We start from the raw sequence: 27,453 nt of genomic DNA on the forward strand, positions 1-27,453 counted from the left end.
ATCGCAACAAAAACATTATTTGCATTGTACTTCTATGCTCCCACATACATGTTCACCACCTTCAACGTGCACTAACCAGCATGGTGAAGTACGGTCAAATAACCCAAGACCTGCACAACATGGGGAGGTCCTCATCCAGCAATGTACTGACAGAGGGCTATACATGTACACATTGAAAAGTTAAGATAAGATAACTCCTATATATACACATTAGAATGTGTAAAAATAAGTCCAATACCATAATACAATATTTCCACAGCCATACACAGAAGCTGCATTGAGTGCAGATGGTTGCATTTCTGTAAAAGTCACAATTACATTCTGACCCTGTGAGTATACCAGGCAAACTCATCTTGTTCCATGTTTTGTTACCTATTGAAAGTAATTTATGCCTGGATTGTGGGTTTTAAATGTCATATTTGTAGCTTGGAATAGCTGGGGTGCAGCGGTGGCACAGTGGTTATACCGCACTATGCTTTATTAACTATAAACTAAACTGAGCGATATAGCTCTTTTTCAGAAGCAACCTGACCACAAATGATAGCTCAACGAAGTGGCTTATCAACTGGAAATTTATAGCAGCCAAATACCCTAAACGCACATTGATTCTAAATGTGGAGGGGAAAACCGGAGGACCCACAGAAGAATCCACGCGACCACGGGGAGAACAAGTAAACTCCAAATATACAGGCATCAGGGTCGGAATAGAACCCACCACCTCCCGTATATCAGGCGAGGTAGTTAACATCTCACAAACATGGCGCCCACACTCTTTATCCACATTCAAGGCACACATTTTATGTCCCGCAAAGAGTATTTGTCGCAAAATTTGGTTATTTCAACCAAATTAAGCAAAAACCCACATTTAATATCATGGTTTATTTGTGCATGTATCAGTGACCAGGCTGATCCAATGACCTTGCTGTACTGTATTTGATAAACCTGTTGAATCACGAATGTCTGCCCTGGTCGGATTTAAACCCAGGGTCACAGACAGCAGAGCCACCCAGCGACCTCCTAAATACTATAACATTGACACAATTAATTAACAACTTATAAATAATTACAGTACTGACAACTCCATTAGTGTGTTTGAAACAAACGAACATTACTAATATCCCGTGGACACATGTAGGGAGGCCTTCTTCATTCAGCAGTGGATAGACAATGGCTGATGATCATAAACTCCCAAGATACTTCCTCCTCTCTCATCTTTGAGCGTCCAATTGGGTCTCACAGATTACCTTGTAATCCCAAAATTCAATCGGCTTGTGCGGAGGATGTTAGTGTGTTGACAACCTGCATAAAGGCGTACGCTCCATCTGAACAACACCCTCCTAATTGTTGTCAATTTGGTTAGAATCATATTTATTTACACTGGGGGAATCTGATGAGCTATAAAGCTCTTTTTCATAGATGTTCAGTATGGGGCGAGTAAGAACGTTACAACAACAAACAATACAAAAATATGATCGTAGTACAAAGTACAAGAAAGATAAACAAATGGCCCAAACAAATACAAATTAAACTAAACCATCCCCATCCTACCAGGCAAAGTCCACTGAGGTATTAATTTCTATTTCAGAAGTGACCTAGTCCCAAATGATAGCTCAACAAATTGGCCCATCATTTGGACATATGCAGGTTAATGAGATAATTCAAACTGTTAAGAAGAGTCAGTGGGCTTGGGAAGAACACATTGCTCAAGGTGATTATGGCCAAATGTTCAAAAGTAATCGGTCGCAGCAAAGAAATGAAACCCAGGACACGGAGCGATGAAGTCGTGTGTACACGTGCTTGGTGGATTATTACCAGAGCCGGCCCAGCCACTAAGCGACCCTTGCAATTGCAAAGGGCCCCGTGGCCAGCAGAGGGCCCCCTAGAGTCACTGCTAGCTAGTGGGTGAAAAAAATCATACATCAAAGGGGTCTCCAACCAAATTTAGCTTAGGGCCCCCAAAGGTCTAGGGCCGGTTCTGATTATTACATCGCTGGCTTGTCAAAGACGCCTAAGGCTTTGGGAGTTCTTCATCCAGCAGTGAAATGATCATGGCTCATAATGATGAAATTAGAGGCGCAATTAAAGCCTTTCTTCGCCTTATTTCACATTAATAAAGCTTGCAATAAACAATCAAGCACAACTTGGGAGTAATTTAAACGTGATTTTCCCCTTAAACGTGATTTCCCCCTGGCTTGCCGACTGCCAACCTCAGGAAACGTACGCTCCCATCAGTTGCTTACGACTGCCATGTGAGACAATCACTGGGTGACTTAACACTCGTATCAGCAAAGGAAAACTGTTAATGTTGCTTTGCCATGCAAAACGTGTTTCTAAAACCTTCACCAATCTACCCCAACTACAGTGAAAGTCAGCTCTGCTAAGACGATACACGTTGCCACTCCATTCATCTCGTATTACAAAGACAGACCTGTGATGGGTGACGTGGCCAGCTCAACCAGTTCCGTACACGTTAACAAGACACTACCACCCCCAGCCAGTCTCTGTTGCTCGGATGGTATGTTGCTTTATCCTGGACCAAAATGATTAAATAGATGAACACTTTTGGAAAGTTGAATTTTATAATGAAAAGCAACAAACTAATGTGACTAAAGTGAAATGTTTTCTGTTAGCACATACTGTATATCCTGCTGCGATAGATGGTCGCAAATATTAACACTGACAAACAAAATGAAACAAAATCTGAAAGGTACACATAGAAACACGCCAGAAAGGGGAGCACGTGGATTACAGAACACAAACCAGACACATCAAGGGATGGCCAATGGACAAGACTGGTGATTGAATGGCAGCCAAAGGGAGAAACATATCCTTGAGGACAACCACCATAAAGATGTAGAGATGACATGAGCTTATGTACCGTAGCAATATAGATTATGTCATTGATGACACTGGGAGGCCCTCATCCAGCAGTGCATTGGTTATGGTTGATGATGATGCTAAATAGTAAAAATAAACACTAATCCTTGTATAATCTTCAGTAATACAAGACAAATAACATCTCATTCCAAATTTGAGAGTGAAAAATTACAATATGTACTTTTGATCACAAAGCAACCATAACATTTTCAAGTACAGCACAGTATGCTTTTGTACAAACGAAGAAATGGCATGGATCAAGGCTCCACAATTTAACAAAGTTAACAACACATCTCTACTATATATTCGTTTTACTCCAACAAGGACTGATGCAACCAAACTGTTCGCGAAGTAATCACGTGTGGCATAGCAATGAAGCCAACATTTCACCCTTGACTCAATGAAACCCCTTGTTTGTTGGCTGGGCGATGGTTGGGGGGCTCTGGCTGGGCGTGTGGTGGGGGCGCGTTGCTTCAACAGCCACCCAGTGAGAGAGAGAAGAGCGAGCAAAGGCACCCACGGGTAAATAAACGTGGACAAGGAGGGGAAAATGTGCCATGCTGGCATTTCCGTGTCACTGGCCCACGTCATTCATTCCAAGGCGGATTGATCCAGACACTTGCAAATGGCCAAAGTGTTAAGCAACACTTAGTTTCAACCACTCCACACACACACCCTCTCTCTGCGTGGCATTGATTGCACATGTAACCACACTTACTCGCTCCCACATGTACGTTAACTATTTTGTTAGTCCACTACTGGATGAGGGTCTCCCCCCCATTATGTGGGGGGTTAGTTGAACATACTTCACCACACTGGTCAGCGCAGGATACTGAAGGCAGAGAGCACAGATGCTGGAGCATGGTACAGTACTGCAGTCTGCTAACAATGCAACGCCACAGAAACCTACAACACCTATTTGATGCATTGGTGGTCGCTCATCCAATCACTATCCATGCTCAAACCTGCTTGGCTTATGGAATTTTGGATGATTTGATTAAAGATGGTAATAATGAACTTATGCAGGATTGCCATACATACAATCCAGTATTAATAGTAAGCCTAGCAGCATGTAAAAAATAACTACACGGGGAGACTTAAATAGCTCAATGTGAGCGAGTAAAATTAAGCATGGGAAACAGGTTTGGTGCTCACAGGGACCAACCTAGGCACCCTCCCCCTTCCAAGGATGGACATAAGTTGTGTGAAAGAAGTTGAACATACATACCGCTCATCTCATACCTAAACAGGTGGGTGTCCTGAATTATCTGCTCCATTGCCCCTTGGCTTGCCACTTGATCCCACCTTCTGGGCACTTATATATCCCTGTCAATTTGTCTCGTCATTCAGTCACTGTCAGGTTAGCCACATACCTATTCACCTGCTGTCACATACAAAAATCAGCTGTAACCACGACAACATGTCTATTCAATCGTTAACTAATGTGATATCACGAATGCTGCTACTATTATCTATTTTTTATTTGACAAATTCTAAAATTACCCACAAATTGTCCACTACTTGAGCATATTGATGTGCCACTACTTGAGAATATTGGCACAAGACAGAGGGAAGTGGAAACAAATGTGGACACCAACGGGCTATCTGCCCCATAGATCGTGAGTGATGATGATAACCCACAGATTACTCAATGGGGATTACACACAGCAATCATTGCCCGCCAACTGGCTGACTATTGCCCCAGGTCGCTCTTGCAAATCAGATTATCCTTCTGATCTCTACAGAGTTTCCCACCTGGTTCAAACAAAATGAACTTGACATTTGAATCTGTACCTGCCAGCCGTCACCTCCGCAATTCCACTGATCGCATAATTAATACACCCCTCTCATCATCCGCGCCTGTGACCGTATCTCCTGGAATGTGCCCGATCTCGTCTGGTTGAGCTCGAACAGTGCTTGGATGAATCTTCATTAGAAGCTTTCGTGACTGCAGGAATCCATACTCTTTGGTTCTTTCGGTAAAGTCACGCAGGTATAAAATAAAATAAATCACGACGTTTCGGGCACAACACAAGCGTCCGTCATGGTCTGCTGCTGAGGCAGACTGCCTCAGACTTTACCGAAAGAACCAAAGAGTATAGTGCTTGGATGAGTGACCGCCATGCACAGCAGGTTGTTGTTCTTGGCTGCGGTGAAGCTTGCACTATTGTACCAGGCGTCTGTGTTAACCGCCGTCTTCACCAACCCACGCTGACCAAAGTGGTGAAATATGATCAAACAACCCCCGTGAGCAGTGGATCATGTGGAGGCCCTCAGCCAGCAGTGAGTTGACAAAAGGGGCTGCAAATGTATATCACCTACAAACCACCATCTCACATGTACACCTGTTGTCACCCCCGCTCACATGCTGTCGCCTCACCAATCCACCTGTCATACAATATCTAAGCGCCACCCCAACAGCTGAGATCACCTTACAGGTCCACCTGTAAAGTAGCGACACACATCAGCTGATATCATCTTACAAGCCCATCTGCCATCGTCTATAACCACCCCCAGGTGTTACTTTAATAATCCACCCGTTGTATCGATAACCCAACCAGCCTGGTGATATCATCTTACAGCCCCCCCCCCCCCCTGCTTACATCTGCACCCACCAATTGATAGCATACAAACGTAGCCGTCACCTACAGCCATCAGATGAGGTCGTAGAAGGCCACCGGGCACCTACACCAATCAGCTGATATAATCCTACAAGTTAATCTACCACCCCAGGTGTCACTTCAAAAAATACACCTGTTGCATCCACTCCCACTAGCCAGCTATATGTCATCTTGACTTAAAGCTTTCGTGACTGTTTGAATGAAAATTCTTTGGGTGTTTCGGTAAAGTCACGTAGATAGGTTCAAAGAAAATAAGAAAAAACTACGTTTCGATCGCAACACAAACGTTTGTCTTCCTGATGACGACCGCTTGTGTTGCGATCTAAACGTCGTAGTTTTTTGTTGTTATTTTCTTTGAACCTATCTACGTGACTTTACCGATAGACCCAAAGAATAGCTAAAAATCATATTGATTTGAAGCTTTCGTGACTGCAGGAATCAATTCTCTCTGGTTCGTTCGGTAAAGTCACGGAGATAGAAAAGTTGTATTTAATTTTATTCTTTTTTCTACCGACGTGACTTTACCGAAAGAACCAGAGAGTATGTACACATCATCTTACACATGTCCCCCACTCACCCACCCACCCCGGTTCCTCCACCACACCACCAGTTTTAACCTACAGCCAGCCATCAGCTGTGTCACTGACACCCATCACATGGTCACGCACGCACATTCGAGGCAGAGTGGCAACTTCGTTTCCACCACCACCACCACCAACTAAAAGCGACACCAATCGTCCCGCTGGCGGGCTGAGTGGGTAGGTTCGCCCAAGCAGAGCCCCTGTCCACGTTGCAAAAGCCGGTTTAAGAGATAGCGTGTCGACCCATACGGTGTCCCACGTTTTCTTGTCCAGGCGAATTGAGTGTTTAGGTCCATCCGGAGTACAGCCGTTTCAGTAAAAAAAAGTGTCAATTTGTTTGTGTTTCTCCCTTGTGATTGGGACTTTGTAGGATAAACGTTGAGATTTCATAGCGATGTCAACCCATACGATTTACACTCCGTATTCTTGTACAGGGAATTTGAGTTTTCAGGTCCATACGGCGTACGGGCAACACAAAACGTGTCAATTTGTTTGTGTTTCTCCCCTGTCGTGAGACTTTGTAGGACGAACGTTGAGATGTACAAGGGCACGGTGGTGACCAATAAGGTCCTGAATTGGTGCCCGTAATAAGCTGAGGGCACCGATTAAGGGGTTGACAGATACGGGGTTAATAGACACGCGTTGACAACAGACGGTGGTGGGAGCTGAGGTGGTTGTGGTGGTTGTGGTGGTGGCAGCTGCGGTGGTTGTGGTGGCAGCTGAGGTGGTTGTGGTGGGAGCTGAGGTGGTTGTGGTGGGAGCTGAGGTGGTTGTGGTGGTAGCCGAGGTGGTGGTTGTGGTGGCAGTTGAGGTGGTTTTGGTGGTGATTGTGGTGATAGATGAGGTGGTTGTGGTGGTGGTAGGGGAGGTGGCTGTGGTGGTAGATGAGGTGGTTGTGGTGGTGGTTGTGGTGGGAGCTGCGGTGGTTGTGGTGGCGGCGATGACGACGACGAGAGAAGGCATGAGGTAGAAGGGAGACCACGACACCAACAGCAAAAACCGCGGCGAATTAAACGAAATTTTCACTCGACTCGGTGCATCAATGAGGGGGGTGGTGGTGGTTTTACCTTCGCCTTTCCCGCTTCAACCTTCCTGCGTCGCTTCTCCTCCTCCATAGCTCGGCGATTTGTAGACGATAGAGAGACAGACCGCGTTACGGATGCATGACAAGCAAGAATAACTTAAATTAGTTGAAGAAATAAAACGAGTCGCGAGCAGTCGCGACCACTTCCTCCGCGCGGCTTCTCCCCCTATGCAGGCTATGGCCGCTCGAAATCTCGCGAGAACTCTGGCCCACCTGTGCGCCAAATCTCGCGAGCGTTTGTGTTGGCCCCTCCCCCTACCGCCCCCCCTCCCCCGGACCTCGTTGCTCTCACCTGTGCCAGGTGATGATGAGTGCTGACGTCACCGCTGTGTATCGTGGTGGGGAGGCCACTTCATACTCTTAGGTTGTTCGGTAAAGTCACGTAGGTAAAAAATAAATAATAAAAATAATAGAAATAATAATAGAAAAAGAATATAATAATTATTAAATAATAGAAAACTTCTTTGCTTTCTTTTATTTTTATTATTTACCTACGTGACTTTACCGAAATAAAAATAATAAAAACAATAATAGAAAAACTAATTATTATATTATTTAACAATATTTAAAAAATTCTTATATTAGATTAGTTCTATTATTTTATTATTTATTTTTTACCTACGTCACTTCAAATCATGATTGGGTGATGATGCTGCTGCTGCTGCTGCAAGGACTGCGTTGGCAAGCGGTGGGCACGATCACAAAAAACACAGCAAACTATGATGATTGTTTTTTTACCCTTTTATCTGGCAACAAAACTGACACCTTTTTTACAAGGAGTCATGTTTGCATTGACCACAATACCTGCGGTCGGAATGCAAACAAAACACACAACTCTGATAATGTATGCACTGTCCTTGAAATTGATTGGTCCACACCCGAGACAGCTTTTCTTAGAGCCCTGTCTCACATGGTGTTGCACCAGATAACGCCAAAATACTCCTTGTAAAAAAGGTGTGAGTTTTGTTGCCAGATAAAAGAGTAAAAAAACTATTATCATATTTTGCTACTGGCAAAGGTTCCAATAGTGTAAACACAGCAAACCTTAACACATTGGTCAATAATACTGTTGCCTTTAAATGAAAAATATATAATTGGTGACGTTTCGGGCAATGGTCCTTGTTGCCTTGGTGTGGTCTCGGGGCTGTTTTTGTTGTTTTTCTGCCTTGTCCAAGCTTGCATTTGGTGTTGCTAAATCGGCGGCAATTTATGTACTTGTGAAAATGTGTTCTTATATGCTTTATATTTATGTATGACGACTTGCTTACCTATTCTATATTTGCTCTTACAGTATATCGTTTTTCTGTTTTTGTCAAACGAGCTTCAAAGCTCATATGATTCCTCCATTATTCCGATTCTCGTTTTTGTTCTATGAAGGGCTATTGCCTGAATTCTCGCATACAGTATTACTGTATATATTTAGTTTCCTTTTAAGATAGTGTCATTGACGAATGTTGCGCTTTTATTGATACACAGCTCCGCCGAAGTAACGTGGAATGCAGAACCCTCCTAAAAAAAGTCTTAAGACTCGGTGAGAATTTTCTGTGTAAAATCAAGTTCGTTATTATTATAGATATTATTAAATATGAATTTGTAAATGTCCAGGAATGCTGAAAAGGGAATAAAAAGCCCAGTGACTGTAAAAAAGTAGAGGGGTGGCAAGAGCCAGCGATCTGACTGGAAGCGAGCAACACCAGTGGACACGTGCTTGTTATTAATCACTGATAAACAAGATAGCCACGGACATCGGTTACCGGGTTTCCAATTTAATGTTTGCCGAATGCGTAGCCCATTGCCAATACACTGCTGGATAAATGCCTCCCCCCACGCTGTCGGTCATAGGGGTTGCTTGACCATACTTCTCCACGTTGGTCAGGGCGAGTTGAAGGTGAGACAAGACCAGTATTGTCCCAACAAAACACACAACTAATAATTTATACAAAATAAAGGGTTTTTTTGGGGTTAGATCGCGTAAATTTGTAAAAGTGTTATTAAACCCGTTACCAGCCGACAGCCAATTAGTAAGCTTTTTCACGTAAACAGAACATGCCAATTCGTTACTAGTACAGCACAAGTGTGTTGGAGAGCAAAGCCACATTTACAATTTAAAAACCTGTATTATGGATATTGGTGGCGAAAACCTACGTGTTAAACTAAGAATGTATAAGATGCATTATAATCATCCATAGCAGTCACTGTCATGAGGTTGTTTTGGGAGTAGGTACGATACCCGCAGAGACATTTCCACAATCAGTGTTGATATCAGTGGCTTGGCTACCTCGTGTGCCGGTGTTGGAAATGCACTGAGACCATAGCCCAGTGAAACGCAAGTGCCGAGCTGCTAGGTGGCAGGAGATTGGGTAGTGGGCCCCCTTCTCATTTCTCATACAGTTCCAGGCAGAAATAATGCCAACTACGCTCCACCGCTGGTTGACATCACAGAACATTCGACTGTGCATGTAACATTTATTTATATTTTGTTCATGGGTAGTGTTATTTCCTAATTTCTTATGCCTCAAAAGTACAGAAAATGGCTATTATTCCCCACAAACTTTGCTTTTGTGACCAGAACAGTGATATTTTGAAACTTACCTATTTTCAATGAGAAAACAGGCAAATGTCTTTTCTTTCACATAAAGTCAGATATAAACAACATATGAATCAAAATTTATATGTATTTATACTAAAGTGTTTTTATCTGACATAAATTAAGCCAAGTATAATAATTGCGTTTCCTGGATGAATTTTACGACAAAAATGGTCAGTGGAGCACAAAATGAAACTGAATTCTGCACAAAATGTGTTTATCATTCACATCTCGTTTAAATCCATGAACACCGGTGTCACATTGAACAGGGCAAGCAATGTTTCACATAGTTAAAAATATATTTCAAAGGGATGTATGTCTTGTCCAACATGAGTCGACATTCAACATTCTTAGCAGAGGTGGGACAAAGTCATTGTTATGCAAGTCCAAGTCGAGTCGCAAGTCATCAAATTCATGACTCGAGTCTGACTCGAGTCCAAGTCACATGACTCGAGTCCACATCTCATAGGTGGGACAAAGTCATTGTTATGCAAGTCCAAGTCGAGTCGCAAGTCATCAAATTCATGACTCGAGTCTGACTCGAGTCCAAGTCACATGACTCGAGTCCACACCTCTGATTCTTAGTGCTTTAATAGTTGTTTCTCAGTGTTATTGCGGTAATCCTCTTAAAACTAGATAAATGGCATGTCTGGATTACATTCTCTTAAAATAGATTATCATGTTTTCATCCATATTATGAAGGTCTCTGAAACAATGTGCATCTTCTCATATTTTTTAAATAATAAAACATATAGAGATCCATGTAGGCCAGGAAAGCATGTCTGAAAGCTATAGAGAGAAAAAAAGAACACTGTAACATTAAGTAAAAAAATGTGTAGTAATACAAAATCAAATATTTTCGTGCATTTCTCAGATTTATTTAAACACGTTCTTAAGTGAAAGACTGCAACAAGTGCTAAACAGAATAGTGGGATAATTCGTTTAAATCAGGTGGTGGGGAAAATGAACTGGGTAAAATTGATTCAAACCTTACTTCATCTTCAACTAAAACAGTGATAAATGTGCAACTGTGGGTATTCATTTTCTGCGTAGGTGTGCGGGGAGATGCGGTCGAGCGTGGCGGTGTTGGAAGCATCTGAGAGCAGGCGTGGGTGGCTCCGGTCGTGCAGCGCGGCACCGCATCATGGTCTGTGCGCACGCATCTTCGTGCCAACGCTCAAAAGCCGTGCACCTTCAGCTGGTCTTCCTTGGCAATGCCAACCTAAGCACGAAATAAATAAATATATCAATATCTCCCCCTCTCGCATTGTCAGTGTTGCCACTCGCTGGCATACATCCCAGGGATTATTGTGGTCATGAGCGTGCATAAAAATGCGTGGAAAAAGTCACGTGGTTTTTTTTAAATACTTTCGATTATATTCTTGGTTCTTTCGGTAAAGTCACGTAGAAGGGAAGTAACAAAATAATAATAAAAACTATTAAACAATAAATATTTTTATTATTTTATTACTTCCCTTCTACGTGACTTTACCGAAAGAACCAAGAATATGAATCCCTGCAGTCACGAAAACTTTAAATCAAAACTTAAGATTATGTCGCCAAAGGGCAGGCCCATGAAATATTCGTACATTTGGTGGGTAGATGACTCCCGGTTAATGCTGTAACAGAGCACTGAGCCAACACCACGGACATTGAGTTTGAATACGGGCAACTATCTGTGATTGAAGGGCAACACGTGTATAGTATTTGTCTGGTTATTCTTCGCACGAAAAACATTACTAGTTAGTATTATTCACTTGTTTAGCCAGGAAAGTCTCACTGAGTCTCAACAATATTTTTCAAGAGGGACCTGAAGTTTTCGCAGAAGAGGGCTACGATTATTGTGTTTTACAATTAAGTTTTTTTTCACATTTGGCAAATTTGGACCGTGAAGCTGGCACGAAAATAGCCTACTTGTCTTCAGATGACGGCTCGGATTTTCTAACGCCCGCTGCGAGGCTGACGGCACTTATTTAATGGTTAATGCACCCATAGTGTTAACCAGGGAGACCTTCCAAATTCGAACCACAAAGCTTTGCAACAGGTAGTGAAGAACAGGCTACCAGTTGTTCACGTCACCACTCCAAACACGTTTTTTAAACGCAACGTTTGTACCTTTTTAATGGAGAAGCATAGAGAGATGCCTTGGTGCAATGCATATAGCAACACTGGACTTTCCATCCAGAGGCGCCGGTTTGATTCCACCTCCCAGCACGGCAGTCTAAACAATGGGGCACGTTTCTTAAACCCCCCCCCCCCCACCATAACCCCTCATCGCCTCTCTCCATCCAGCAGTATAAATGGGGACACCAAAGTTAGTCGTTCAGCAGGGCAAGTGTGGTGGGGTAAAGTGTGAATATTGGCCAATAACTCTACAGCTCCCTCTAGAGGAGGTCCAAACGGGAGCAGTGGCTTGAGCAAGCCATTGCAGTCCCTCACCCTGATGTTTTATATAACCATAAAAATGCATTCATGACGAACATTCTACTGGAATCAATAACCGATTCCTCACTTCAGGGAATTTGTAATCAATTCTGAAAACGGCTACCAGTTATGTAGACAACCCCCAAAAGTATACATATTCATGGGCAAAATTTGATGCTTGTAACATGAGCTTTAAAATCAAATCGATAATAGCCTCTCCTTGACCTTCATGTGTATAGTAATAACCCTTTGCCGTGTACACCGCGGGAGAATGAATGCATCACCACTCTGACAGTTCATCAATAGACTCCCATCATCATCGAGCGTTACGCTCAGCTTCACTAGGTCAAACGCATCCCTAGGGTGTACGTGCACTGCAATAAGTGATTGACCTATCGGTTAGGACAGGGGTCTGCAACCTTTAAGACATAAAGAGCCACTTGGACCCGTTTCCGAAGGAAAAAATAAACTGGGAGCCGCAAAACCATTGCAACATTTAAAACAAATATAACACTGCATATATTGTTTCTTACCTTATTGCTATATACAGGATCGTGCAGTCAGCTGTCAATCTGAATAAAAAAAGGACTTTTTCACTTAACAATGTAAAATATATTTTTGCAAATTAATAGCTAAATTACCTGGTTAATGGGATTTTTGCTCCTGAACCTCAGTGCACAGTGTCTGCACATCAGGGCTGTAAGACGTCACCTTCATTTTCACACAGGCTTGCAAGCTGTCATCTGTGAGGCGTGATCGATGTTTGTTTTTAATATAGTTCATGTTGGAGAAGACCTGCTCACATACATATGTGGAGCCGAAGATCGACAGGACTCCAAATGCATACTTTTTCATGTTTATATAAGTGTTGGGGATGGCATTCCATGTTTCGAATACAAGTTTGTCCTGTTTGGGAAGGTTTTCAATATCACTCCATTTATGATTCTGAGCCAGAATGGCCTTCTGACGGGCAACATCCTCAAGAGTAGCGGTCAAGCATTTGAACTTGGACACCCATATATCTTTGTCGGCTATATCGGCCAGTTCCATCTCAAGATCAGGTTGACTTACACCTGCAAATGCAGTCATATTCAATAGGGATGGATCGATCGCCAGGGGAGTGACAGGGAAGGATAATGTCGTTTTTTCCTCTCTGAACTCACAGAATCGTTTCCCAAACGAACTTTGCATTGTGGTGATTGCAGACTTGAAATATTCCAAATTTATCGTATCATGACTTTGTTTGAACTCTCTCAAAGAGGGAAAGTGAGACAGTGTACCTCTCTGTAAATCTTTGACAAACACTGTCAACTTGTGCTCGAATGCCAAAACCTCCTCCAGCATGTGCAGGGCTGTGCCTCCTTTCCCCTGAAGGGTTGTATTTAGCGTGTTTAGATGTGCTGTCATGTCTACCATAAAATGTAATTTTTCCAGCCACTCTGGCTGTTCCAGCTCAGCAAAGGTGAGCTCTTTGCTGCCCAGGAAGGTTTTTACTTCTTCCAAACATGTGACAAAGCAACGGCAACGTTATTGCCTGTCACCGGGCGGGCAGTGTGGAGCGGAGCGGCGATCTGTCAGCAGCGGCAACGCCACAGCAGGTGTCACAGTGCGCCTCCTCCCCTCGCTAGCATCCGCCCCGGAGCCGCGGTCAAGGTTCAAAAGAGCCGCATGCGGCTCCGGAGCCGCAGGTTGCCGACCCCTGGGTTAGGATGTGTTTTCTGGCTACCTTCTAGTATGCGTGGGGTTTCTCTTGACACGGCCTTTCTCAAACACGAATTTAAAAAAAACGCATGACTTAAAATGTATTAAACGTTATAAATAAGCTCATCATTTCGTACTGTATTTGTAAAAATACAGTTCGTATTCGCAAGGTTACGAGTTCATATTCCGGTTGGTCAGAGGTCAAATAACTCCGCCTTTTATCATCAATCCGGGGGCCGATAAAATTGGTACCACTCTGTGAGTAGGTCAACAGCGGCTGTCATCGAGCGAAATTCACTTTGGTCATTGGAATTTCAAAAGGGCACCGTCGACTTTAGGCTGTGGACAACAAACGAGCAGCCACATTTGTGATTCGTTTTTCACCATCGCCGTCATCACCATCACCACCATCAGTGGTGATGGCGCAGTTGGCAATGGCACGGACCCTGATGCAAAGAACGAAATAGATCCTCCTCCCCTGTACAATTGTCCCACTCGTCGTTGCCAGGGACATGGGCCGGCCCTCTTACCCGTGGGCGCTTGTGCGCAGTTGCACCGCCTGCATACTCGATTGCTACCAATACCTGCCACTCGCTGCTCAGTGACGGCAACGTCACCACGTGCACTTTGAGGTGCATTGAAAAATGTTGATTCTCCGACTGATGCTCCTGCTGTTGTGGAGTGACTCATGCAGCCAGAGTTGTGGTGGTGATACGTCGTTTATTGTGAAAATTCGGTCACAGTTCCTATGATCACTGTTTCATTGCTTTTATGGCTTTATTTTGGTGATTTTCGAAAAGTTTTTTGGTTTGGCCATGTTTGTTTGTTGTAGTACAGAGTTAGACTGATGGCCTTAATCTAAGTTGTCTTGTGGTTGTTGTTGTTTGACTTGCATCCCACTGGGATTTTTGCACAGTGTTGGTATACGGTGCTTTTTCTGCAATATTTTGCTGTCTTTTCTTGGATTTTCTGTTTACACAAAGTCACAGTCACTTTAAGATGTTTTCTTGTTCATGTTTTTTGTTTGTTGCGGTTGCACCCGATTCAAGAGCCAAATAGCTCACAGAGCTATACCTAATAAATTAAACTTGAAAATAAATAAAAATGAAACTTGAAAATAAATTAAAATAAAACTTGAGGCCACGTGCACTTTGAGGCCACGTGAAGTGTCGAAGGCTCGCTGCTGACAGGTATCGGGACAGACCCAGCAGGTGCCATGGGTTGGCCAACTGAGATGACCTCAAGATGCACGACCAACATTGGTACATTCCCATCCGCTCGTTTCTGTAAGCGTCACTCCTGTGACCTCCAACTACTCAGTAGCGTCCTTCGATAGCTACGCAACTACCATTACCAAGCATCAACGAAACCACTTCACGCCACTATCACATCCATCACAATGACCACCACAAACACAACCAACGTATGCCACCAACACCACCATCAACTACCACTTTCGCACCTTCGATTATCACGGTTGGCTACGTAAGGTGCGAAAGAAGTTGCGCATACGTTAACCGTGACAATGAACATACTTATTGTATCACCATAATCAATCCAACGCTATTGCCACCATGACTTTACCCATAACCATCAAACCCAGTCACCATCATACTTATCATATTCATCACCATCACCCAGTCACCTCCAAGATCACCACCAATATCCACCACGATCACCAACACAATCACCACCATAACAATCATCACCATCTATTCACCAAAGCAATGACCGCAATTATCACCACCTCCATCTCCACCAATAACAATCGCCACCATCACCACCATATCACCACCAGTGCCACCATCACCATCTCCACCAATAATAATCACCAGCACCATCATCACCAGTGCCACCATCACCATCTCCACCAATAACAATCGCCCCATCATCACCACCAGCATCACCATCATCATCAACACCACCACCGGGGCACAAGACGGCCATAACATCCCCTCACCGAAAGACTGGAGATTCTGGATCGCTGACATACGACAGACAGCTCGTGTCCCTCTCCTAGGCAATGAAGCCCAGCTCCCTCCTCCGCTATCTTCGGCGATCTTCTCCTGGCCGGGTTGCACCGCTACTTGTCCCACCTTCCGCGCCCCCCTCACTCACTGCTCCTCCTCTTCCCCACCACCCCGTTCCGCTTCACCGCCAAACGCTGTAACAGCAACAAAAAGCCCCACACACACAGAGGGGGGTAACCACCACGTGACGTCAGAGGGGGCAGTGGGGTGAGACACCAGGCGTGCGGGTGACATGACGTCACAGCGGTCGCCTCGGCGACGAATTTTAATAGCGGCGGGGTGGGGGTGACGTCACAGCTCGCGACGAATACGGGAGACGAGTTTTGTCAAGAGCGATGACGTAATCGTTACGGAAATTTGCGAATTCGCCCGTTTCAGAGGCTGGTGACGACCCGACGTCGCCCTTTGAACAGCAATGACGTCATTGCGATGGGCCAATGGCGTTGCGTCATCGTGCGCAGCCTTCAGAGACCACGTGTTTGTGTGTGGTGGAGTTCAAGGTGCACCTAGCCTGGCACAAGCGTCGTGGTGACGTCACCGCCACTTAGTGGCGAATGTTGCTGGAGCGTAGCGGGTATCGCGCTGCGTAACGAACACAAACGACCAGAGTTCGACTCCCGCTCACAGCCAACACCAGTGACGATTATTTGTCCCGGTCCTGGTCTTCCCCTAGACAGACTCGGCCTTAAATTAGTATCTGGTGCGGTGTGTAAACATCAGCACTGGGGAGACAAAGGCAGACGGGCATGATGCTGGCCAACCACCCCAAAGTGTCGTGTGGGATTTCAAAGGTGCTCGCTAATAAGAATTGTCCCATCAGTTTAAGACTACAATGGGGGATCATTGTTTTGGTACCGTTGGTGCAAGTTAAAAGTATGTTACGATACTCGTTGGTTTTTTCGGTAAAGTCACGTCAGTAAAAAAAATATAAATAAATTTAAACAAATTAATCACGTTTCGGAAGCAACCATCATCAGGTGTAGACTTCTCCAGCAACATTACCGAGGCGTATTTGCTGGAGCAGTCTACACCTGATGACGGTTGCTTGTGTTGCTTCCGAAACATCGTGATTTAATATTTTCATTTATTTTTTTTACCTACGTGACTTTACCGAGAAAAACAAAGAGTATGGATCCTTGCAGTCACGAACGCTTCAAATCTAAAAGTATGTTACGAGCCAATGCATTTCCACGCCAAAACAAGAGTAACAAAAAGCACTTTTATTACGGTGTTAATTCGATTAGTGTTCACAATTTGGAGCCTAAATTCAAATGTATTTTTTTTTTACGATGCCCAGTATGTTGTCTGTCTCAAACACTGTCTTGCCCTTTATAATTGCCTGCACATAATGGTATACATTATAAAGGATAGTGAGTGAAATAATCTCACTAAATTTTCATTTGCATTATATATATTCATAATGCCAAGTACATAGGAAAAGCTTTGCAATGTGCATACCTTTACCACACATTTCATTACATCTTGCTGTTGCGAGACGGCAGGCTTCTTAAAATATATTATCTAGTGGGCCACAATATAATTGGTGTGCTGGCGGATTGCGTGACATGTCACATTTACAAACGTTAAGACGTCCACGTGGTATGATTTCAAAAACGTCTGCATCTCTTATCTCCAAGTCTCATCTTTTTCGTCTATTGTTGATCTGAGCAATCTCTATTTCTTTAAGTCTTGGTGGACACTAATGTGGGCCATTCCAATAGCCCTCAATGCCACATTTAGCCCGTGGGCTACCACCAGTCCGAGCTCTGCTGAAAGACTCGAAAGCAGTGTTAAGAACATGATAATTGGTAATTTACCCTTCTATCTGGCAACAAAACTGACACCTTTTTACAAGGAGTCATGTTTGCCAAAAGGCGCATCTGGTCCAACCCATATGAGACTAGGCTCTAAGGAAAGCTGTCTCGGGTGTGGACCAATCAACTTTAAGGACAGTGCACATTATCAGAGTTATGTTCTTTTGCTTGTATTATGACTGCAGGTATTGCGGTCTATGCAAACATGACTCCTTGTAAAAAGGTGTCAGTTTTGTTGCCAGATAGAAGGGTAAAAAGAACCAATTATCACATTTTTACTGGCAAATGAGGTTCCCATAGTGTTAAGAACATGTTTCAGACCTGGTATCAACTGTATTTACAGGGAACATCAGCTGATGAAAACTGTTCATATACCAGTTTTTCTTCTAAGACACCACCTTGTAAAAGGTCCACAATTCATACCTTTTCCTCACATTTCCTTTTCTCTTAAGGACCCCTTTCGCTTGAGATGTTTAATCATGGACTTAGTTATCAGTTCCTATTGATGTTGCAAACAATAAACTTTTGAGCACTTCCAGCTCATTAATCGCCGTCACTTGCGGGCCTCAGGTTGAGAGAAGGACGAGTGGCCAGCAGGGAGGGGGGGGGGAAATCGCATAGCGGTGCGTGAGCACTCGAACCACCGCCGCCGAGGGAGAAGGCACTGATTTGCGACTCATTAGGTTGCTGTTTATACAAAACTGGTTTTTATCTTACTTAATTTGGAGCTTTCGTGACTGCAGGAATTATTCTTTGGTTCTTTCGGTAAAGTCACGTATAAAGATAAAATAATAAATTAAATACTAGCATACGACGTTTCGATTGTTGTATTACATTACATTTCTAATTATACTAGATTTGTGTTTCTATTTCATTTATACATGATGATGATTGCTTGTGTTGCAATCGAAACGTCGAATGCTAGTATTTAATTTATTATTTTATCTTTATACATGACTTTACCGGAAGAACCAAAGAATGTTTTTTATCTTGTAAACAAGTACCTTGGTTAGTCTGTCCTCAAGCTCGACGGTCAAGTGTTACTACAATAGTGACATCACTGCCAATTTATATTATCTCAAAGATTTTTCAAGGTGTTTACAAGTGCTCATTTGGGGTAGCACCAGCCTTTACATTTTCAATGGACAAGTTTAGCAAATGTGGGAATTTCATTTGCAGAGATGCAAATAATTGCAGGTATTGAGACATAGAAATTTTGCGAAAATACGGGTTCATGTTCTTTAAAGTAAAATTGGTAGCTTCCATCATATAAAAATAAGCTTTTTTGTAATAAAGAAACCCATATTGATAACCTTTGCATTTCTTCACTCGTCATGGGCTACACTGACCCCGAGGTCCCATTTGTCACCAGCTCTCACATGAAACTGCGTTGCGACGTCATTTTGTCTGTTTAAGGCGAACGATACGGCAATCTATTCCTCTCGACGAGCTGTACACGATGCACTAATCAAAGTTTTGTATCGTCTGTTGTCGTCCTCTCTGCGCTTGGACGACAACAGAACGATCCGCGCCAGGTGGGTCGCGTCATTTATGTGCGTAGCGGGATGGAGTCGCCAAAAATAAATTTAGATTTTGACTTCCGTGTTATTTGGACGACAGGTTTAACACACTTGTTCAAAACCGGCCCCAAGCAAGTTGGCAATTTCTTCCCGTTTCCTTTCTCCGGCGTCGTCCTGAAAAGCGATGTCCTCCGTGGGATAGTGGATGACAACGTCTTTGCTGCTCGACTCGTCGGCAAAGTCATCCAGCTCGGTCTCGTGCAACAGACAAATGTTGTGGAACACACAGGCCGTCATGATCACATCCACCATTCCGTTCATGTCGGACATGTCCAGGTACTTCAAGCGACAAAACCGGCCCTTCAACATGGCAAAGGCCCTCTCGATCACGCTCGTGGTGGATATCTGCACAAAGTTGAACTTCTGCTCGCGATCCGAGAGCATGCCGGTCTCCCGATATGGCGTCATCAGCCACGACTTGAGGTAATACGCACTGTCCGCCACCATGTGATACTGAAGCGGTATCGTCTGCTCAGCCTCTTCAAACAACGGGGACTTCTTGAGCACGCAGAAGTCCGTGATGCACCCGGGCCAACCGGTGAAGCAGTCGAGGAACTTGTAATTGGCGTCGCACACCGCTTGAAGCACCAGTGAGAAAAACCCTTTGCGGTTGTAGTAGTGTTCTGGGTTCAGCGTGGGAGCTTTGATTGCGATGTGACAAACGTCCAGTGCGCCAATTATACCCGGAAAGCCCTTCTGGCGCTCAAACTCGGCGGCGATGCCCTCGAAGTCTTCCGGCGAGGGCCAGACCAGGTAGTCCCTCATGAGGTTGTTGATGGTGGCGGCGCACACCCTGCGCAGGCACGTGAGCACGGAGGAGCGCGGGATGCCGAAGCGTTCGCCGATCGTGCGCAGGCACTCGGGAGTGGCCAGCGTCCACAGTGCCACAAGCAGCACCTTGGTGAGCGGGATCGGAGGGCGACCCCCATGGTAGGGCTCCGTGGGGAACTCAGGGCAGCGCGCCAGCTGGCTGACAAGCACGTCGAAGGTCTGGCGAGACACGTGGAAGTGGTGGCGGAACACATCGGGGCTAACTTGAGGGATCAGCTCCTCTGTGCTCTGAATGATGCTCGCCACACTCTCGGAGCCCTGCCTGCAAGTCATTGGAAGAGAAAACAAAACAAACAAAAAAGTTAGGCAGAAAATCAAGCATTCGCACGACTCCGTAACGCTTTCCAACACGTGTTTGTCCTCAAAAGGTGTTTTTTCAGTATGAAAGTGGTTCAGCAAAAAAAACCTCGTTTGCATATTTGCGTCGTCGTGTTTGCTCTCAATTAGGTCTTCTGCGTTGTGGGAAACCCTCAAATCAATTTCGTTTTCAAGAGGTCGTCAACACAGCTTTTTCCAAAACTAGAGCAACTTGAGTTGTAAATCGTTAGTGTACGGTGCTTTTGAGACTCGTGTCTGTCCTAGCTCGACACATTGAGGGCCTCCTCACGGCGTGCAAGTCGTGGGGATTATGTGACCATACTTCACGCTGGTCAGTGCAGGTTCGTGAATGTGGGGGAGCAAAGTGCTCCACTGTAAAATTGTCTCTGCCCTGCCCTCTGCTGCCTACGATGGAGCCCTGCGGCACTACAGGGTGTCCCATAAGTCTGGAATCACGGTAAAAACTAAGAGCCACCTTGAGCCTGCAGAAACAAAACAAAATATTAGTTATTGTTCCTTATGATTCCAGACTTATGGGCCATCCTGTATAATAACAACCTGTGCATGGTGGTCGCCAACCCAAGCCACTCTCCAGACTTAAACCTGCTGCTCAGCTTCCGAGATCTGTATGCTTTTTTTTAGAGGCTAATTATTAACTCCCTACTTGCGATCGCCGAGGCCGTGAATTGGTAGCGCATTTCGCGAATCGCTGCGTCAACGCTACCCCACGAGGCTACTTGCGTGCAAAGGCCCTGTAATGTAGTAAAGTGCACCTAGCCTGGCACAAGCGGGCGCTGAGGTGGCCAGCTGTTAACCCTCTCGATCCCGACCCTGAAGCCTGCTGTATATTTGTAGTTTGCGTGTCTCTCTCTCCCCGTGCATTTCAAGTTCATTTATTAGGTATAGCCATGTGAGCCATTTGACTCTTGAATCGGGTGCAAACGCAACAAACAAAAATCATGAACAAGAAAACATCTTAAAGTGATTATGTGACTAAGTGCAAACAGAAAATCCATAAAAAGACAGCAAAATATTGCAGAAAAGGCACCGTACACCAACGCTGTGTGCAAAAATACCAGTGGGATGCAAGTCAAACAACAACAACCACAAGACAACTTAGATTAAGGCCATTCGTCTTACTCTGTACTACAACAAACAAACAGGGCCAAACCAAAACACTTTACGAAAATCACCAAAATAAAGCCATAAAAGCAATTTTTGAGTATTCGGCTGCTATACATTTCCACGCGATAAGCCACTTAGCCGAGCTATCATTTGCGGCCAGGTCGCTTCTTAAAATATATAGCTCAGCAGGGCTTGCCTAATACAATAACAAATCGTTTAACAAGTTATAGTTTAACAAGTAATAGTTTAACGACCGCCGCGTGGTTACGCCACCGGAACCCCTGCGGTTGTTGTTGTTGTAGTACGGTAGTACAGTAGTACACATGTGGCAAGCACCGGCAGAGCAGAGCGGCGACCATCAGCTGTAGGTCGTCGTCTTCGGGCGCCTCCGAGTCGGAGAGCAGCAGGCGCTCCGACTCGTCCATGGAGGAGACGATTTCCAGGATGAGCGACACGAGCGCCGCGGTCACCGGGTCCAGCGCGGGCTTCTTCACCACCACCACCGCCTCCATCTTAGCTTGGACACGTGGGGGGTGGGGGCGCGTGGGGTGGTCACGTGGGGGAGAAAAGGGGCGGGGCGCGTGGGGGAGTCACGTGGGAGATAAAAGGGGCGGGGCGCGTGGGGTGGTCACGTGGGAGAGAAGGGGGCGGGGGTGTATAGGGTCGTCACGTGGGACAGAGGAGGGGCGTAGGGTGGTCGCGTGGGACAGAAGGGGGCGGAGTGCGTTGGGTGATCACGTGGGATGGAAGGGGTGGGGCGCGATTACGTGAGACTGAAGGGGGCGTGTTGCGTGGTCACGTGGAACAAGGGGTGGAGCGCGTGGCGTGGTCACGTGGGACGTGGAAGCGCAGGATGATGATCACGTGGGACAGATTTACCAAATCATAAACTTTCTTTTTGCCATCCATAAATTATTTCATTTATTTGTGGTCTCACCTAGGGCTCGGCAAGGTAAGGTAAAAGTTAAACGGTAAAAAAAACAAGTGAAACTTTACCCTACCTTTTACCTTACCACAATACAATCGCGCTACCCTACCTTTTACCCTTTAGCAGGTAAGGTAAAAGGTAAAAAAAGAACGAGCCTACCTTTACCTTACCTTTTACCCTTATCCCATACAAATTTCGCGATTACAGGGTAATTACTAGGGTAAAAAACATGGAATTTTTTTTAACGATGCTAGTTAGAGCGCTTTATTCATTTTTCGATTTAAAGCTTTCGTGACTGCAGGGATTCATCTTCTTGGTTCTTTCGGTAAAGTCACGTAGAATTGAAATAATAAAATAATAAAAATAAAACATAAAATAATTCTCACGACGTTTCGGCCACAATGCAAGCAGCCGTCCTCAGGTGAAGACCAGGTCTGTCGGGGAGACAGCGTCTGAATGAAACAGCACCATGCTTGGAGCGTATATTTAATCTGGGTTGGAAGGGGGGAAAGGGCGCCTTGACAAAAGAATTTGCATATCAAGAGGAATTTAGCATATTTATGGGAAATGCAGGTATGTGATTAGTACTACTTATGCCCGTGCATTATGCAGGATTAGCAGCATCAAAAGGAGGGGATAGGGGTAGCATTAATAAAGGGAAGGAGTGTTAATAGTATGTAGCTGCAGTAACTAAAACCACCACGTAAACAACTAAAGTATAAACTACAGAGGTGTGGACTCGAGTCATGTGACTTGGACTCGAGTCAGACTCGAGTCATGAATTTGATGACTTGCGACTCGACTTGGACTTGCATAACAATGACTTTGTCCCACCTATGAGATGTGGACTCGAGTCATGTGACTTGGACTCGAGTCAGACTCGAGTCATGAATTTGATGACTTGCGACTCGACTTGGACTTGCATAACAATGACTTTGTCCCACCTCTGATAAACTACATAGTATCAGTATACTAAATATACTCTACAATAAGCTGAGTTACTAACAGTACATAATACATTACAATTCTACGTCGTAAAAAATATAATATGCTTCCATCTAAACTTTATTCTCTTACATCACACGAGTCTACACCGTACTATATACTGCCATAGACAAACCCGACATTAAATAATATACTGTATTGCTATAAACCACCTTTGTAATATTACACTATGTATTATTCTACCCACCCTAATGTATATCACACTGCTGTATATGGTACAGTGTATAATAACAAATAGTATAAAATGTATATGCTTAATACAATGTACAAAGTAATATATAGTATCGTAATTGTATAGTGAAGGATGTAGAGTGGAGGTTGTCTGGTGCCAGGATGTTGAGTGGAGTTTGTCTGGTGCCAGGATGTAGAGTGGAGTTTGTTTGGTGCCAGGATGTAGAGTGGAGTTTGTCTGGTGCCAGGATGTAGAGTGGAGTTTGTCTGGTGCCAGGATGTAGAGTGGAGTTTGTCTAGTGCCAGGATGTAGAGTGGAGTTTGTCTGGTGCCAGGATGTAGAGTGGAGTTTGTCTGGTGCCAGGATGTAGAGTGGAGTTTGTCTAGTGCCAGGATGTAGAGTGGAGTTTGTCTGGTGCCAGGATGTAGAGTGGAGTTTATCTGGTGCCAGGATGTAGAGTGGAGTTTGTCTAGTGCCAGGATGTAGAGTGGAGTTTGTCTGGTGCCAGGATGTAGAGTGGAGGTTGTCTGGTGCCAGGATGTTGAGTGGAGTTTGTCTGGTGCCAGGATGTAGAGTGGAGGTTGTCTGGTGCCAGTATGTAGTGTGGAGTTTGTCTGGTGCCAGGATGTAGAGTGGAGTTTGTCTGGTGCCAGGATGTAGAGTGGAGTTTGTTTGGTGGAAGGATGTTGAGTGGAGTTTGTCTGGTGCCAGGATGTAGAGTGGAGTTTGTCTGGTGCCAGGATGTTGAGTGGAGTTTGTCTGGTGCCAGGATGTAGAGTGGAGTTTGTCTGGTGCCAGGATGTAGAGTGGAGTTTGTTTGGTGGAAGGATGTTGAGTGGAGTTTGTCTGGTGCCAGGATGTAGAGTGGAGTTTGTCTGGTGCCAGGATGTAGAGTGGAGGTTGTCTGGTGCCAGGATGTAGTGTGGAGTTTTTCTGGTGCCAGGATGTAGTGTGGAGTTTGTATGGTGCCAGGATGTTGAGTGGAGTTTTTCTGGTGCCAGGATGTAGAGTGGAGTTTTTCTGGTGCCAGGATGTAGAGTGGAGTTTGTCTGGTGGCAGGATGTTGTGTGGAGTTTGTCTGGTGCCAGGATGTAGAGTGGAGTTTGTCTAGTGCCAGGATGTAGAGTGGAGTTTGTCGAAACGTCGTGAGAATTTTAATTGTTTAATATTTTTATTATTTTATTATTTCCCTTCTACGTGACTTTACCGAAAGAACCAAGAATAAGAACCACTATTATTCACTCTTGTCACAAAGCACTTGACCAAGCTGGACTTGCCCAGTCACTGTTCAAGTTCAAGTTCATTTAACAGGACCCTGCGGGGTGGGCTGGTAGGAATAATACTTACTACCGGTACAGGGATATCGACCGGGTATAGAGGAGTTAAAGAAAAAATTACTGTATTCTAGTGTAACGTTAATTAAAAGTGTTTGTTTTGACAAAAAACGCTGTGAGATTTAAAGACTCGTAGTCTTTCATTTCCAAACGATCACATCTGAGATGAATTGACCTTAGATGGGGAAACTCGAATGCATTTACTAGTATAAAGGTGAAATAAAATAGAGGGAATAAACGGCACCTTGGTGCATTTTATGTCGTCTACATAGAGTTAAATAGACGGGCGTTTGGCATATTCATATAACAGTACTACATTGAGCAGTGTTTGTTTGGCACTTCGAGTTTTTATTCGCGCGCACGACATGGATACCGAAAACAACCACGACTTTGAAGACCCCAATGGTTGTCTGGACGCCCACGTTGAAAAGATGCTTGCTGAAACAGAGACCGCATTTGCTGCTGGAACCCTTTACAAACTCGCAGTGAAAAGCGTCGTTTGCATGGACCCAGAACCAACCGCAGTTGGTGCTGCTATAACGGTAGCATCGCCACCAAACATGCAGCCAGCAGCTAAATAATCAATGATTGCAGCACAAGTAGAAATACTTGCGTGTGAATACGATGTAGTGAACACGACAGAGATGTAGTGAACACGGCAGAGATGTGAACACGGCAGAGATGTGGTGAACACGGCAGAGATGTGGTGAACACGGCAGAGATGTAGTGAACACGACAGAGATGTGGTGAACACGGCAGAGATGTGGTGAACACGACAGAGATGTGGTGAACACGGCAGAGATGTAGTGAACACGACAGAGATGTAGAGATGATAGTGAACACGACAGAGATATAGTGAACACGACAGAGATGTAGAGATGATAGTGAACACGGCAGAGATGTAGTGAACACAGCAGATGTAGTGAACACGGCAGAGATGTGGTGAACACGGCAGAGATGTGGTGAACACGACAGAGATGTGGTGAACACGGCAGAGATGTGGTGAACACGGCAGAGATGTAGTGAACACGACAAAGATATAGTGAACACGACAGAGATGTAGTGAACACGGTAGAACTATAAGCGAGTGAATAGCAGCAGCGACGAGGCCTCTCGCTGCCTCTGCTCTGCCGCTGCCGGGCTGCAGATTCAGCCGAGTCAAGCACCACTGCCAATATGCACAACAACAACAATAAACGTGCTGCGTTTCATCTCTGTGTTAATAAGCCTCCCGCACTAGGCCTCGCGAAGCCTGCCGCACTAGGCCTCGCGCCGTGCTTTTCGTGCACAAATGAGGCGATTAAATGTATCTCGTCTCTGTGTTAATAAATGTTTCTTGTCTCTGTGTTAAAAAAACGTGCTGCGTTTCAGTAAAGTAATTTTTTTTTAAATAAACGTGCTGCGTTTCATCTCTGTGTTAATAAGCCTGCCGCACTAGGCCTCGCGAAGCCTGCCGCACTAGGCCTCGCGCCGTGCTTTTCGTGCACAAATAAGGCGATTAAATGTATCTCGTCTCTTTGTTAATAAATGTTTCTTGTCTCTGTGTTAAAAAAAACGTGCTGCATTTCAGTAAAGTAATTTTTTAAATAAACGTGCTGCGTTTCAGTAAAGTAATTTTGAAGCGAAGTTTAAAGTTTTGTCGTGATGCGCCGGAAGCGACGGCCATCTTGTTTAATTCACAGATCGCAGGGGGAGCGGGCGGCCATCTTGTCGGACAGAGTCATGCCAAGTGTTTGCAGTAGGGGGCGATGTTGATACACGGACGGACGGACAAACGCGGACGGACGAACGCGGACGGACGGACAAACGCGGACGGACGGACGGACACATTAATCTATTGGTGGTCTGGTCCACTTCGTTCCTACCAGTATTAAGTTTAGCCCTGTGAGCCTTTCGGCTCTTGAATCGGGTGCAACCGCAACAAACAAAAACAACAACCAATGAGATAACATGGGGGAGATAGTCCCGACCTCATCTCTCCTGACAGAGTTTAATCGTTATAAGCAGACCAATATCTCCGAGAACTAAGAAGTGGCCACTAATCTGTAGAAATATGATCTCGTGATGCAGACTCCAAGTTACGAGACTGGTTATGGCCACATCGGTCTCGACAAGGCTCGGTCAAATCTGGCTGGGAACGGATTTGTGCAAAGGTTTTCTGGGGACACAGATAACCACCCACATGATGGCAAGTATAGCTGGCGATATCTGATTATCTTGGTCATCAACTATTTACGACTATAATGAGCCAAGAATGTCTGTGTGTCCCGCGCGTGACGTCACTCCACGTCGGCCAGCCCCCCTCATTAATACTCATGAACAGGTGAAGTCCTCCACAAGGACCCTCCCCCTCACTAATAATCATGAGTGGGTGACGTCACTCCACATGGAACAGCCCCCAACATGAATAATCATGAAGGTGACGTCTTCCAAATGGACAC

At 44.8% G+C, this 27,453-nt stretch overlaps 1 protein-coding gene and 1 long non-coding RNA gene across 4 annotated transcripts in view; both read right to left on the reverse strand.

Annotated features, from left to right (window-relative positions):
* Window positions 1-7,370, reverse strand: part of LOC144724595 (uncharacterized) — a 47,507-nt gene extending 40,137 nt beyond the window's left edge. For 2 of the 3 annotated variants that reach the window (XM_078603858.1, XM_078603855.1), the window contains exon 1: window positions 7,147-7,370. In XM_078603858.1, the coding sequence (XP_078459984.1) occupies window positions 7,147-7,194 (48 nt within the window). In that variant the 5' untranslated portion in view covers window positions 7,195-7,370. The remainder of the gene's footprint in view (window positions 1-7,146) is intronic. The other variant, XM_078603856.1, reaches the window with a different exon arrangement.
* A 2,570-nt stretch (window positions 7,371-9,940) lies between these two features.
* LOC144724596 (uncharacterized) lies at window positions 9,941-16,094 on the reverse strand. Its single transcript, XR_013586537.1, has 3 exons — window positions 15,836-16,094; window positions 11,866-11,971; window positions 9,941-10,972 (listed from the first exon to the last, which is right to left on the reverse strand). It is a non-coding gene; the product is annotated as an uncharacterized LOC144724596 (long non-coding RNA).
* Window positions 16,095-27,453: the final 11,359 nt, after the last annotated feature.

This window comes from Lampetra planeri, chromosome 21 (assembly GCF_965212315.1).
Source record: "Lampetra planeri chromosome 21, kcLamPlan1.2.h2, whole genome shotgun sequence".
Classification (NCBI taxonomy): Eukaryota; Metazoa; Chordata; class Hyperoartia; order Petromyzontiformes; family Petromyzontidae; genus Lampetra; species Lampetra planeri.